This window comes from Chrysemys picta, chromosome 4 (genome assembly GCF_011386835.1).
Source record: "Chrysemys picta bellii isolate R12L10 chromosome 4, ASM1138683v2, whole genome shotgun sequence".
Classification (NCBI taxonomy): domain Eukaryota; kingdom Metazoa; phylum Chordata; order Testudines; family Emydidae; genus Chrysemys; species Chrysemys picta.
The window spans coordinates 42,167,308-42,183,347 of NC_088794.1; the positions used below are offsets into that span (position 1 = coordinate 42,167,308).

The window sequence follows — 16,040 nt, forward strand, 5'->3', positions numbered from 1 at the left end:
ACTTTTCAGACCAAAGATGCACTACTGCCCTAATGCATGGAAACTATTACTTTTTATAATCTTTCAATGTGTGCATGTGTTCGCCTAAACAGACGCTAAATATAGAGAATGAGAAGAGAGTAGATACCATAGGACAAATTCTCTCTTCAGCTACTCATGTACTCACTGCTAGTTTTAGGGTAGTTGGGCATCTATAACCAAGGTCAGAATATAAAAAAATAATCAATTGTCTGACATTCCAGTGCTGGTTGTTTCTCTTTGTTTTGCACTCTGCTTGTTGTGCCATCTGTTGTAATAGGTGTATTATTTTCCAGAGCAAATAGCTAACTGGTATAGCATTCTTATTGATTGACTAGTTTTTTAACTAAAATCACAGGAACTGGAGATGGAAAAGATCTGTTAAATCATCTAATCCAACCCTTTTCCAATACAGGATTGGTCCCCATGATACTACTTCTAGTGCTTCTGTCCAGTTTCAAATAAACCAAGTGTTGAGGTTCCCTTGGAAAGCTATTGCATGGTGTAATACAGCTTGGTCACATTTCACCATGATGAAATAATCCCTGGTCATTGTTTAACATGAGGAAAATTTGTTGTTGTTTTTCTTTGCTGTTAAATGTGCTAGGTCATGTACAAAGCACCTTTACTATTGCCAGTTATGTTGGATTCGTCACATGTTCTATGGAACATCAGTAGAACTGTGCAATTGCTTGAATTCAGAGCCAGCAGTGAAGAGCAAATCATAACTGTTTTCTTTGATTTTAGTAGTTTTGTGCCTTTCATGACATTTATTTTAACATGGGCTTTTTTTAAAAAGTGAAGGGTTTTATAGATCATTTTTCTTGGAGAACAACCCAGTTTCAATGCAATATACTAGATATCATAAGGAAACTAAAAATTACACTGGTCTACAATTTTTGAGAAGTCGTCTGCTTCAGAGATAAAATGTGCTATTTATTATGTATTTTGATGTGCTGAATTCAAATATGACAATTAAAACAACTGATTGGCTACTGTTTCTAAGATATTTAAGTTTTTACATTTTATGTCTATGTATATTGTGTAGATAGTAGAGTTTTAATCATAAATTGTAAACCTAGGTCTTTTCATGTGTTTATGGTTGCTTTACATGATAATTTTTCACCTGTCCTGTTTATGTAACACTTTAAAAATCAGCAAAAGGGTTATATAAATCAAATTTATTATGAAACAAAAGGCAAAAAACTATTATGTACATAGTTTAGTCCTGTTCAGTGTCTACTCAGCGCTTCTTGGCTTGTCTCTTGTATTCATTAAATGGAGCATCTCTTGTCACTGTCCAGCAATAGTCTGCAAGCATTGATGGGCTCCATTTGCCCTGATAGCGTTTCTCCATTGTTGCAATGTCCTGGTGAAATCACTTGCCGTGCTCGTCGCTCACTGCTCCGCAGTTCCATGGAAAAAAATCTAGATGAGAGTGCAAAAAATGTATCTTTAGTGACATGTTGCAACCAAGACTTTTGTATGCCTTGAGGAGGTTTTCCACCAACAACCTGTAGTTGTCTGCCTTGTTGTTTCCGAGAAAATTTATTGCCACTAACTGGAAGGCTTTCCATGCTGTCTTTTCCTTGCCACGCAGTGCATGGTCAAATGCATCATCTCAAAGAAGTTCACGAATCTGAGGACCAACAAAGACACCTTCCTTTATCTTAACTTCACTTAACCTTGGAAATTTTCCATGGAGGTACTTGAAAGCTGCTTGTGTTTTGTCAATGGCCTTGACAAAGTTCTTCATCAGACCCAGCTTGATGTGTAAGGGTGGTAACAAAATCTTCCTTGATTCAACAAGTGGTGGATGCTGAACACTTTTCCTCCCAGGCTCCAATGACTGTCGGAGTGGCCAATCTTTCTTGATGTAGTGGGAATCTCTTGTACGACTATCCCATTCGCAGAGAAAACAAAAGTACTTTGTGTATCCAGTCTGCAGACCAAGCAAGAGAGCAACAACCTTCAAATCGCCACAAAGCTGCCACTGATGTTGGTCATAGTTTATGCACCTCAAAAGTTGTTTCATGTTATCATAGGTTTCCTTCATATGGACTGCATGACCAACTGGAATTGATGGCAAACATTGCCATTATGCAGTAAAACAGCTTTAAGGCTTGTCTTCGATGAATCAATGAACAGTCTCCACTCATCTGGATCGTGAACGATGTTGAGGGCTGCCATCACACCATCAATGTTGTTGCAGGCTACAAGATCACCTTCCATGAAGAAGAATGGGACAAGATCCTTTTGACGGTCATGGAACATGGAAATCCTAACATCACCTGCCAGGAGAGTCCACTGCTGTAGTCTGGAGCCCAACAGCTCTGCCTTACTCTTGTGTAGTTCCAAATCCCTGACAAGGTCATTCAGTTCATCTTGTGTTATGAGGTGTGGTTCAGAGGAGGAGGATGGGAGAAAATGTGGGTCCTGTGACATTGATGGTTCAGGAGCAGAAGTTTCATCCTCTTCCTCTTCCTCGTCTGACTCAAGTGAGAATGATTCTGGTGCATCAGGAACCAGCAGTCCTTCTCCGTGGGGTACTGGGCGTATAGCTGATGGAATGTTTGGATAATGCACAGTCCGCTTTTTCTTCTTTGACACACCTTTCTCAACTGGAGGCACCATGCAGAAGTAACAATTGCTGGTATGATCTGTTGGCTCTCTCCAAATCATTGGCACTGCAAAAGGCATAGATTTCCTTTTCCTGTTCAACCACTGGCGAAGATTTGTTGCACAAGTGTTGCAGCATATGTGTGGGGCCCACCTCTTGTCCTGATCTCCAGTTTTGCAGCCAAAATAAAGGTGATAGGCTATCTTAACCATAGTGGTTATACCGCACTTCTGTGATGCAAAAGTCACTTCACCACAAACATAGCAGAAGTTATCTGCACTGTTCACTCAAGTACGAGGCATCTCTGCTCACTTTGGCTAAACAGAAATGTGTCCCTTTGCAAAATCAAACACTGACAGATAAGAAAGCACGACACTGTATGATTTCTAGAGCTGATAGAGGGCAATTTGTTCAGCAGAGTGATGTAAGCTTCGTTATGATTTCATCATCCATGACTTCTAGGAATAACATGATGCAATTCATATCATGTATGACACAATACCAGCTTCAGATTGCATCATTCATTGTTTTGCCTAAAAAGCAAGTACTGTCCAAACCCAGTCATAGATTTATTCATAGATCCAGTCAAAGATGTATTTTAGTCATTTCTGGTTTAAATTGAGATCCCTTCCCTTTATAACTCACTTATCCTCTGCCATTCCCAAGTCAAGGGTCATATATACTGACCCAATAGCATATCTTGAAAACTAGAGCCAATCAACAATTTTAAGCATCATTTTTGTTCTCAGTGACCCAGAATTAGTAAAGTTTGACATCATTTATTTCAGAAGCATTTTGGCTGTAGAGCAGTGTTATTGGTGTTGGAAACATTTACGCTATATATAATATATTTTCAGATAAATGGAGATTTAGGATTGTATGCATTTGATTCAGAGCTGCTGTGTTTTTGTAAGTGCTGTCAAATTAGTAAACAATTTGAATAGCTGTGAAATGTGACAAATCCCTTCAGTCCATAACCAGCAGGACAATCATGCACTGACAAATAAGATTAAATCTCTGGTTAAAATGTTCTACCGGCCATTGTTTTCCATGATTTTAGCATGCAATTTTCTGTTTTATTACTCCTCTCCAGATATGATATTGACTAGAAAAATGGAAAATGAATTAGAATGAAACAGCCTATTCTTTGGGGATGAACATGTTTTAATCATTAATATTTTCCCTTGTGGTTTTTAAGATTCTCAGATCATCAGATTAGTAACATGTGAAACATTGGCCCAGATCCTGCAATTGGATCCATATGGATGGACCTGTGCAGCCATGCAGAGCACCAGGGACTTAAGTGGGGCTCTACAAGGTTGCAAAGATCTACTTGTAAAAATACAGTTCTGGATGAGCAAGGAATACTGGATTGGTCTCAGACAACAAGAAGTCAGATTCTGGGGCTGATTGTTACTGAATGATATTATAATCTGCTTGTATAACATTAGCATATTCAGAAAACCTACTCATTTATTTTTACTTCATTTTAGTTCTCCCTGGTTGTTTGGGGTTTTTTATTTATTTGTTGTTTTTTAAAATTGCTTGGTTGCCGCTAAATATGTAGGATAGGATTTCAGTGGCCAACTCACATCGGCTTAGCCACTTTGCAACTTTTAACCTTATGCTTCATCTAGAAGTCTGTGCAAATGGCTGTTTGGGCTACCAAATATACAGCATTACTGGAGTAATTCTGTTCAGTTACATGCATTCAATCCCATGAACCCAAAGTGGGGCTGCATGGTTAGTAAATGAACAGACTTTGACCACCTACCCTCCTGTAGAGCTGGGCAGCATTTTTTTGGACTAATAGTTTATTCACTGAGAAACGCAGTTTTGGGTCAATCACAACTATTTGCAATTTGTATCAAGTTTGCAGAATAGTTTTGAGCAAACCAAAAAAAGTCCAACTTAGTAATGTTGAAGTGAAACTTTTCATTTTGATTTTCAGGCATTTTGATGAAAGGAAAGGAGGATTAGATTCAGCAAATGTGAGTGGTGGGAATGAATGATTATAAATTGCCACTGTGAATAGCAGTGGATAGTCAATGGGCTAGGCAAAGAGAGTGAGAATAATTCTACAGGCTGGTAGTTGGGGGATTCACCTAGGCTGTGGGAGGCACAGGTTCAATTCCATGCTGCAATGACTCTTTAATTCTTTCTGAAAAGTGGAACAGTTTCAGGAGGAGAGATTGAGAAAGTCCATCCCAAAATATCCCATAGTCCAGTGTTGAGGGCACAGTCCTGTGGTGTGGAAGACCCAACCTGAAATCCCTTCTCCACATCAGGTGTAGGGGGAGGGGGAGAATTGAACCCAGGTGTCCCACATCTGAGGTGAGTGCCCCAATCGCCAGGCCTATAAAGAAGGCACCATGGTTGCCTTCTCCTTATCCAGCAATCTTGTTAATCTACTCCTTCTTTTCTCTCTTTTTTTTTTTTTTTGGTCAAAATGTCTGAAATTGAAATAATTGGTTTTGAATGAAGCATTTTGTTTTGACTTGAGGCATTTTTGACTTTTCAGCTGACCTAGAATTTTTGAAAAATGTCTGTTTCAGTTGACCCAAAACAAAACTTTTTAAATATTTTTTGGAATTGCCTATGAACCAAAAAAATCCATGCTTTATTCACTCTACCTTCTAGTCACATGAGAGGTGACGAGTCTCTTCCCCAGAGAGGCACTTCTGTAACCTGAGGGCAAGATTGGGCCTTTGGTTTCTTTTTCATCTGGTTTTGCCACGTGACTGAAATATTAGCCCTCTCCTGAATGTGCAGTGTTCAGAGCACTGAATACACTGTGAATGACTGTGGTGCCATTTTTCCTGGAAAGATTTAATATATTTCAAAGAATGTATGGCATTTGCGTGCTTATTGGATCCAGATTGTGTTCTCTTTTTGTTAGAAGGTATCAATCTACCTATTTATTTATGCTGTTGTTTAAAATATATTTTCCCAAGAAAATTTTCTTCAGGAGCAACATCTGGTTTTCATGAGGTTGACCTTTGACTATGGAAGGTCAAGTGACTTGACCTCGGTTACATAATGAAGCAGTGGTTCTGACCAAATTAGAACTCCTTGTTCCAAGGTGTTTGCTCCAAAACTATGATTGCCTAGCCAACCTTGCCTCCTCAAATCAGATACATAAATCGACTATTTAAAATCAGTTGTTCACCTGGACCAGTTTGGTTTCCATTTTCATTGTAAATTTTACAATAATAAATTAATATTATGATTATATTTTAATCTAGTATCTAACATGCTGTCTAGGTGCATGAATACAATTTTAAGGGTGAAATCCTAGCTGCATTGAAATCTATGGCAAATCTCCCATTGACTTCAGTGGGGTCAGGATTTTATCTCCTAAGATTTTAATTGAACATGCTTAGTACTGAGTGAGCTGGCTAATTGTTAACTAAAAGATATAGCAAGACCTCCCCAAAGCCCGTTCACCAAAAGGGGGATGAACCCCTACGCATCATCCTGTCAGGGAAAAGGTATAATAAGGGACAGGGTCTGAAGGACTAACTCTGTTAGAGCAGTGGGAGCAGAGTCAAGTGCTGGAATTGCAGAGTGAGAAGCACTGGTGCCATGGGCAGGGCTGCCCAGATGATTCAGGGGGCCTGGGGCAAAGCAATTTCGGGGGCCCCTTCCATAAAAAAAAGTTGCAATACTATAGTAACATGTATTTGGAAATGTAAAAAATAACTAGTGAAATACATTCAAAAATTAATTTGTAAGAATTTGAAAATACACAAAATACATTATTTACAAACATTAAATGCTTTAATGGTATGTATACATTTGCAATTACATAATGGGCTGTTGCTGGGTGGTGATGATGGTTGCTGCCAATGGGCTGTCGCTGCCTGGGGGTGGTGTTGCTGTTGCCCAGGGCTGGGTGGGGAGCTGGGCTCTGGGTTGGGAGGTGCCCGGCTCACATGGGCTGGGCTCAAGGCTGTGGGGAGATGGGGTCAGGGGGGTGTCCGGCTCAGAGGGGCTGGGCTCAGAGCTGGGGGTCAGGGCTGTGGGGGATGGGGTCAGGGGGGTCCCTGGCCCCGGCCCTGGCCCTGGCTCCGGCCCCTTACCATGCCGCTTACCCCCTCTCCTGGAGCCCTCAGCGCACCGCATCCAGGAGCGGCCCCGGACAGCGCTGCAGCAGCGTGGTGTCTCCAGCTGGGCCTAAGTTCCTGCCGCTCGGCCGCAGCTCGCAACCCCGCCCCCTTACCAGCTGAGGTGCCGGGGGATGGGGGAAGACGGAAGCCAGGGGAGCCTCCGACATACTTGGGGGGCCCCTGTGGGGCCCGGGGCAAATTGCCCCACTTGCCCGCGCCCCCCCTTCCTCCCCCCCGGGCAGCTCGGGCCATGGGATCTGCGTGAGAAGCACTGCTAAACAAGAGAGCAGTCGCACTAGCTGAGTCTGGAGTATTCTTCAGATGCAGCCCTGAGCATAGTGCACTGCAGTAATTCACGCTGGGGGTGACTGTATGACTCTGGTAAAGTCCACACCCCAGAGGAAAGATCACAATTGCTTTGACAGATTCAGATGGACAAAAGCACTTTTGGTTACTGCTGCAACTTGGGCATTTAAGAGCAGCCAAGAAGACAATGGGCACAACATAGTGCTCCTCTTGTTAAAAAAAGGTGGAGAAACCTTTGTTTCAGCTAGACATTGGGATAGCCAAGAGACTCTGTCACCTGTATTCAGTGAAATAGAGACTGAGTCTGAGGGTAGATGGAGAGGCCAAGCCAGACCAATGAGACTGATGTTAAGCATGGCACCCCTGGCGTGTGCCTAGTATCCCTTTATCTACCGTGTCAATGATTGAAGGACCTAGACTCCCACAATTGATCTTTCTGTCCCCAAGTCTCCATAGCCCCAAATTATGGCAGCTTAAAGTGGTCACGGAAGTGTTGCTGCTGCCAGAGTTGGGTGCACAAGCAAAGCTCTCCAAGCTGCAAAAGTTATCAATACAGCGACACCCCTCCTTCCAAACAGAATTAATGCCAAACTTTCTTAAACCTCAAACCTCTACCCAGGCTGCTCACCCAACAGCTCCCAGGATACCCCAAAGAATGTCTCACCTTCTTGAGATGAGATAATCACAAACAACCACCTGCCCACACATGTTTCCTACCCCCTAATGCTGTGCTTAAGGTAATGGGCTTGGGTCTGAAAGCTAAAAAGGAAGAGGATCCCCTAAAAAATTAAAATAAACCCATCTCAACATAACTCTCTCTCCACCACCACATCCAACATAAACAAACCCAGAACCAGACCCATCTCCAATCCCACAGCATCTTCCTCCATATTTTAACACCATCCCCACCAATGTATCATGCAAGTAAAACCAAAAATTATCAAACACCTGTTTCCACTAATAGTTCCAGAGACTTCGGTGGTGGTAGGAGAGAATGGAGCAGCTTTGTAAAGGACTCAGCCCCATGCACACTGAGCCGCTGTGGCTGATAATAGAGCACCAGATTCTGCCACCCTTAGTCAGGCCAAGCAGTGCCTTACTCTGTGAGCAGTCCCATCATGGATACTACTCAGTGAGAGTGAAGGAGGCAGAAAATGGCTCATAATGCTGACCATATGGGGCCAAATCCTGAGAGGTGCTGAGGGTCAGTCCCCCCCTCCCCACCATTCCTATTATCTTCATCACCTCTCCAAATGTGGCCTATAATCTTACCAACTCAAATTGCCATCCTGAACACCCTCTTCTGGCCTTCAAACAAGCCCCTAACTTCTCTGAGGCCATCATCAGAGGCAAGCTCCCCACAGACCAGGACACACCAACTCAAAGTGGCACAAGACCTGCAAGAACAACAGATGCAAAATCTGCAGACATATCTCCACTGCTACAATGATCAACACCCCCCACAACACACCTTTCAAGATCCATGGTCCTACACATGCCTATCACAACATGTGGTGTACCTCACCCAGTGCATGAAATTCCCCAGTAACAACTGTGTGTGCAAAAAAATATTACCTCACCCTCCTGGTCTCTCTAACATCCTATAATAAGGTTTTAAAATATCTTTGTCAGGAGGAATATCAGCTACCTGCATGTCTTTCTCCATGTTATGTTCTAACCATCTTTTGTAGTTTAGAGTAGTTTTCTCACTAGTAATTTTGGTGGGATTTTGTGTGTGTGATCTGCATATAATTAAACATTTATTTATTTTCAGGGCTTCCAGAAGTATGTGGAAGATTTTGACCCCTATACAATGGTAAGGAGAAGATTTAATTATGCCACAGAGGTTAAGATTAAATGATGTGGGGAAACATAGGGTTACATACTATCCTGGATTTGTGATGTGCCTGTAGAGCTCCCTTTGAGACCAGAGGTAGTTCTGCTAAGGAAGCAGATTGTCCTCAGCGGACTAGCGTTCTGTTCTTCCCATAGCTCTGATTTAGAAGAGGTGCACACCTTCCCTTGTAAACTACATGCTTCATCTGAATGATTTCATGCAGCTGCTTTGTAAAGGTGGAAATGACTAACTGATGTGTCTTTTGATAGTTTTCAGCAGATCAGATCATGGGAAAAGATGTGCGGCTGTTACGTATTAAAAAGGTAACCCCTGTAATTGGGTTGAGACATTTTGTGGGTCGGGTGGGCTCTTGATTTTTCAGAGTACCTGGGGCACATGATTATATTGTTACTGTCTACCCTTGATGAATCTCCTGTACATCGCAGCATTGGGACTCCCCTCTGACAAATGGCAGGAGATTTGGGTGGTGAAGGGAGGGAAACACTAGTGCTTCCCCTGCAACCTCCTCCTGCATCTGCTCCCTGTTAGCCCTCCCCACTCCCCATCACTTCCTCAATAGCATTATGTTCTCATGTTTCTCCCAAACCCCTAGGACTCATAGGGGTATACAGAACAAAGCCCACACACACGTCGGGGGACCCCTACAAGCCTAACTCCTCCGTCTTTATTGAGGGCCCAATTCTGCCCAGTTCTGAGTGTACTCAACACATAGTTGCTGCTCACCCCTTGCAGAGTCAAGCCCTGTGACTAATCCAGATGCTAGCCATGTGTCATTTTTGACGCAGAACTGGTATGTTTCCCTAGCCCATCTTTGTGCACCCAGATGGTGAAATGAGAGGACTTGAGTGGAAAGAGCAAACCTTAATGTGGTCACAAAGCAGTACACTTACTATTGGAGACATGTACCTATGTAAAAAATGCTAAAACCAAAGTTGTGTGATACACGAACAGGACAGTATGTACAAATGACAAGTTAGAAAGCAGTCAGTACTGATTCCAGCTCCCTCATGCTAACACTAGGGAGAACATTTTCAAAAGTGAGTGAGTTTTGAAAATGGGACTTACGCATCTAAGTGACTTAGAAGCCTCTGAAACTTTTATTTCTGAGCTAACCAAAAGCATGGACCCCAGTTTGGTAAGTTGCTTAAGTGTGTGCCTAATTTTAAGCATGAGTAGTTCCATTGACTTGGAACTACTCTTGTGCTTATAGTTAGGTACATGCTGAAGGATGTTCTTTGCTGAATTAGGGCCATAAAGAGGTTGAAAACTCAAATTCCTCAAGCCACACTCCCATTCCTGTGCCCCCACTTTACGGTTCACACCAGAAGAATTGCTAATCAGGGAAAACATTCGTTTCCTTAACTTTTATTCCGTAGACATTAATGGTGATATCTAGACAATGTAATTATAGGATCTTAGGCCCGGTCTACACTAGAATTAGGTCGACGTAAGGAAGCTTATGTCGACCTGACTCTCTAAGTGTCTACAGTACAATGTTCCTCCCACCAATTTAACTCACCTGCTACGCCAACCTAATAACTCCACGAGAGACATAGCGCTTAGGTCGATGTAGTTAGGTCGATGCTGCCTTTGATGGCGGGGCTTCAGCTGTCAGTGCCCGACAATGCCCCATGTCAGTCAGTGCAAGTGCTCCTGGTGACGTGCACCGCCGAGAGAAGGAGTAGAGTATGGACATGAACAGCCACTTTAATTATTGCATGGCTGTCGCTCGACCTAAGTCGAATTAATTGTGTAGTGTAGACATGCCCTTAGATAGCAGTGGGGTTGGCGTACTATAAAATCTATGAATCACTGCAGGTTTGCATCTCCTTCTCACAGCCACTTCTTCTTCCCACTTCAAAAATGGGTCTTCATGTAAAAAGTCACCACAGTATTTAATGCTAACAAAAATAAATCTGAATTTGTTGATTATTTAGTTGTAACTAGATTTTTAAGTCAATCTGGGTAACTTGCACAGTTCAAACTCTCTAAAGAAACAAATTTCAGAGTAACAGCCGTGTTAGTCTGTATCCGCAAAAAGAAGAACAGGAGTACTTGTGGCACCTTAGAGACTAACAAATGTATTAGAGCATAAGCTTTCGTGGACTACAGCCCACTTATGCTTCGGATATGCATCCGAAGAAGTGGGCTGTAGTCCACGAAAGCTTATGCTCTAATACATTTGTTAGTCTCTAAGGTGCCACAAGTACTCCTGTTCTTCTTTTTAAAGAAACAAACTATTTTTTTCCTGATTTTCTTCTTTTGTTAAAAGCATGTTGAAATTGTAATGAATCATACATTTTTATTTCAATAATGTGACATTGTTTTGTTTTATTGCTGTTATTTCACCATTTCAGCATAACAGTGGTCATGCTTGGACCTCTTTGATTGGAATAACATGGAAGAATTATGTCCATTATCTTATATGAACTAGTTTGATGCTGACCAAGATTATCAAAAGGGATTAGTGATTTTGGGTGCCCAACTTCAGACACCTTAAAGAGGCCTGTGTTTCCAAAGATGCTGAAAATCAGGCCTTTCCTATGTGTCTCGAAATGCCCACTTGAAGAATGAGACACTCAAAATCACTGAACACTTATTAAAACCTTGACCACTGATACTACCACAGAATACACCAAGGACCTGATCTTGCAACTATTATGTGTATAGTCCTATTCACTGTAAGGGTGGAAGGATCAGGCCCCTACTGATTGTGGTGTCTGTCTGTAGCGTATTCTGAACTAAAACGTTTTCTTTAATAGGAAGGACCATTAGATCTTGCAGTAGAGGGAGGCATTGATTCCCCAATTGGAAAAATAGTAGTGTCTGCTATCTATGAGGGTGGTTCTGCAGACAAACATGGTGAGTACCCTGGGGAAAGCCTCCTAAGTTTACGCTTTCTTCATGACTGGCTGATGCCTATAGGCACCAGTGAAATATCTGAGGCAGATTAAGTCCCCAAGAATTTCATGTTCAGAGCCGCTTCAGAACTAGGCCCTTCATTTGGGGGCTGGTGCTTACAGTAAAAAATAATTGGAATTGGCCAGATTTTCTGGCAGGTTTCCACTAAGTATAAAGAAAAAGCCACAGCTGCTGTCATTTTAGCAGTAGCAGCCGAAGGCCAGTAATTGGGAAGAGGAGGAAGATGGAGAGCTACTTCATTATTAACAGCCCAGTTCTGTCACCCTTGCAGTGTAAGTCATCCCCATTAAAATCAAGGGTGGCAGAGTCTGGCCCCAGATGATTATTTCAAGAATGATGTTAATGTGAGTTCTGCGTGCAAAGGGCCTACAAGACAGACAAAGGCTAACAGAAAAATATTATCATCCCCATTTTAGAGAACAGGGACTGAAGCACAGAACAATTGTGACTTACCCAGCATTACACAGGAAGTCTGTGGCAAAGCCAAACATTTAACCCAGATCTCCAGTCCTGTGCCTTAGCTACAATATGGTGGGCTGGGTGTATGGCAGTGGCAGATCACTGCTGGGAGAGCTCCTTGGGTGGGAAATTAAATTTACAATTTTTTTTTTTTTTTTTATTCTTGTGAGGTTCAGAGATCAGGGCAGTTCAGAGATAACACTTAGGGCTTGTCTTCACTATCGTGCTGCAGCGGCACTGATGTAGCGCATTTGGGGAAGACACGCTACGTCGATGGGAGAGCGCTCTCCCATCGATGTAATTACTCCACCTCAGTGAGAGGCGGAAGCGATGTTGGTGGGAGAGCGTCTTCCACCGACATAGCGCAATGTAGACACCACTTTATGTCAATGTAACTTACGTCGTTTGGGTAGGGGGTTCACACCCCTGAGCTACATAAGTTACAGCGAGTTAAGCAGTAGTGTAGATAAGCTCTTAGTCTTCTATTCCATATGTAATTCACTCTCTAGTTCCTAAGGATGGCCCTGATCCTGCAAAACAATCCTGAGGCATGAGAATCTGGGTGTAAATGAGGGAAAAATTTAGCTAAGTACCTATAATACCTTTGACTGCCCTGTTTAAGAGAGTTCACTGTCAGCAAGTTTCAAAGCCACTGTGGTGGCTAGGAACCCATCTCCATAGTTAAGGACCTATCTGCCATCTGTGCCTTTGAAACTTTCCCCCTTAATATTACCATAGTGTGTTCATAATAAATAATAATAATAATAATAATAAATAAATAATAAATAATAATAAATAAAAAAAGAAAAAGTTAAAAATCGCTTAGAAAAGTTAGATGCCTGCAAGTCACCAGGGCCTGATGAAATGCATCCTAGAATACTCAAGGAGCTAATAGAGGAGGTATCTGAGCCTCTAGCTATTATCTTTGGAAAATCATGGGAGACAGGAGAGATTCCAGAAGACTGGAAAAGGGCAAATATAGTGCCCATCTATAAAAAGGGAAATAAAAACAACCCAGGAAACTACAGACCAGTTAGTTTAACTTCTGTGCCAGGGAAGATAATGGAGCAAGTAATTAAGGAAATCATCTGCAAACACTTGGAAGGTGGTAAGGTGATAGGGAACAGCCAGCATGGATTTGTGAAGAACAAATCATGTCAAACCAATCTGATAGCTTTCTTTGATAGGATAACGAGCCTTGTGGATAAGGGTGAAGCTGTGGATGTGGTATACCTAGACTTTAGTAAGGCATTTGATACAGTCTCGCATGATATTCTTATCGATAAACTAGGCAAATACAATTTAGATGGGGCTACTATAAGGTGGGTGCATAACTGGCTGGATAACCATACTCAGAGAGTTGTTATTAATGGTTCCCAATCCTGCTGGAAAGGCATAACGAGTGGGGTACCGCAGGGGTCTGTTTGGGGACCGGCGCTGTTCAATATCTTCATCAACGACTTAGATATTGGCATAGAAAGTACGCTTATTAAGTTTGCGGATGATACCAAACTGGGAGGGATTGCAACTGCTTTGGAGGACAGGGTCATAATTCAAAATGATCTGGACAAATTGGAGAAATGGTCTGAGTTAAACAAGATGAAGTTTAACAAAGACAAATGCAAAGTGCTCCACTTAGGAAGGAAAAATCAATTTCACACATACAGAATGGGAAAAGACTGTCTAAGAAGGAGTACGGCAGAAAGGGATCTAGGGGTTATAGTGGACCACAAGCTAAATATGAGTCAACAGTGTGATGCTGTTGCAAAAAAAACATGATTCTGGGATGTATTAACAGGTGTGTTGTGAGCAAGACACAAGAAGTCATTCTTCCGCTCTACTCTGCTCTGGTTAGGCCTCAGCTGGAGTATTGTGTCCAGTTCTGGGCACCGCATTTTAAAAAAGATGTGGAGAAATTGGAAAGGGTCCAGAGAAGAGCAACAAGAATGATTAAAGGTCTTGAGAACATGACCTATGAAGGAAGGTTGAAAGAATTGGGTTTGTTTAGTTTGGAAAAGAGAAGACTGAGAGGGGACATGATAGCAGTTTTCAGGTATTTAAAAGGGTGTCATAAGGAGGAGGGAGAAAACTTGTTCACCTTAGCCTCTAAGGATAGAACCAGAAGCAATGGGTTTAAACTGCAGCAAGGGAGGTCTAGGTTGGACATTAGGAAAAAGTTCCTAACTGTCAGGGTGGTTAAACACTGGAATAAATTGCCTAGGGAGGTTGTGGAATCTCCATCTCTTGAGATATTTAAGAGTAGGTTAGATAAATGTCTATCAGGGATGGTCTAGATGGTATTTGGTCCTGCCATGCGGGCAGGGGACTGGACTCGATGACCTCTCGAGGTCCCTTCCAGTCCTAGAATCTATGAATCTATAACCAGAGACTGATTAGCCCTTATTGGCCACAACCAACATAAGAATGTTATACTCACTGTCCCAGCACCTAAAGCTTCCACTTATTTTCATTTACAATAAGCCACCTTCTCTGCACTACTGCAGTGTACATCTAGGAAAGGTTTCAGGCTAATTTACATAGGGATGTTTGTTGAATGTGTGTGAAGAAGAGGCATCTGAGAGAGAAGTCTGACAGAAATGATGTTACTGGTATGGTATTTTTGCTCTGTCTTTGCTTCACCAGGAGGCATCGTGAAAGGGGATGAAATAATGGCTGTGAATGGCAAGATTTTAGTTGATGTGACGCTGACAGAAGCCCAGACAACTTTAGTCAAAGCCTGGAATGTGGGTGGGGTAAGTGAATGGGTGTTTTCCCCCTGAGAAGTACACAGCAGCCACGCGAGTTGTTTGGTTTAAATGTATTCGGCTCTGGGCAGTTCCTGGTAAGTCTTTCCAAGATGTTAACATTGAAGATGAATTGGGAATTGTCAAGGACTTTATCACAGCATCACAGTTTTATCGAATCCTTCACAATGGATGCACAAAAAACTAGTGTTTTGGCTACAGTGAGAATCTTCTAAACAAGAATGATATCAAATGTTAAAAGGGCCCAGTGCAGGGTATAAATGGTCATCCTAAGAGTTTGATACACAGCAGTGGAGAAAATATTTGTTGATTTTGGGATGTAATTCAAAATTAACCAGCTTGTTGTTAAAACGCTCCTTAGGCTTTTGAGACTAACTTCAGCCAGTATCAAATAGATTTTTTTCCTGTTGCCCTTTTCCCTCCTAGCAATGGATTCCTCCATGACTCTTCCCATGACGTTGCCATGTTGTTACAGTAGCCTTTCCTCTTCACCTCCTGCTGTGTGGAGTAACCTCTCAATAGATCTCTGACTCATCGACTTTCCACCTATGAGGTTGCTTGGATGTGTCCGAGGGCAGAGTTTGTCCCTTTTATGTTTAATCCTGATCTGGTTGAAGCTCTCTGTGAAAGTTCCACTTTCAAAGGGTCAAGTAACGCAAGAGAGAATTACCTGGCTGCTTAAGTCTCTCCTAACAATAATACATTATTTTTACAGGATTGGATTGATTTAGTCATTGCAGTGTCTCCTCCAAAGGAATATGATGATGAAATGTAAGTGTATACATTCTGTTTCCTCAGCAGTTAAACAGCTAGTAACAACAGACTGGCTAGTTTGCCTTTTAACATACAGATAATCTTACTAAGGAATGTTTGTTTATTTTAACTGTTACTGTAATCACTGTAATTAATGGCCATTAATTGTCTTCCTCATAGATGTTCTCATATACTATAAACTTCCTTCTTCAAACCTGAAGATTTAATTA

General features: G+C 42.0%; 1 protein-coding gene across 4 annotated transcripts in view; it reads left to right on the top strand.

Annotated features, from left to right (window-relative positions):
• USH1C (USH1 protein network component harmonin) overlaps positions 1-16,040 on the top strand; it is a 108,292-nt gene that overhangs the window by 84,943 nt on the left and 7,309 nt on the right. For all 4 annotated transcript variants that reach the window (XM_024110622.3, XM_042858803.2, XM_065592105.1 and 1 more), the window contains exons 16-20: positions 8,828-8,869; positions 9,160-9,213; positions 11,674-11,773; positions 14,936-15,045; positions 15,773-15,828. In XM_024110622.3, the coding sequence (XP_023966390.2) occupies positions 8,828-8,869; positions 9,160-9,213; positions 11,674-11,773; positions 14,936-15,045; positions 15,773-15,828 (362 nt within the window). The remainder of the gene's footprint in view (positions 1-8,827; positions 8,870-9,159; positions 9,214-11,673; positions 11,774-14,935; positions 15,046-15,772; positions 15,829-16,040) is intronic.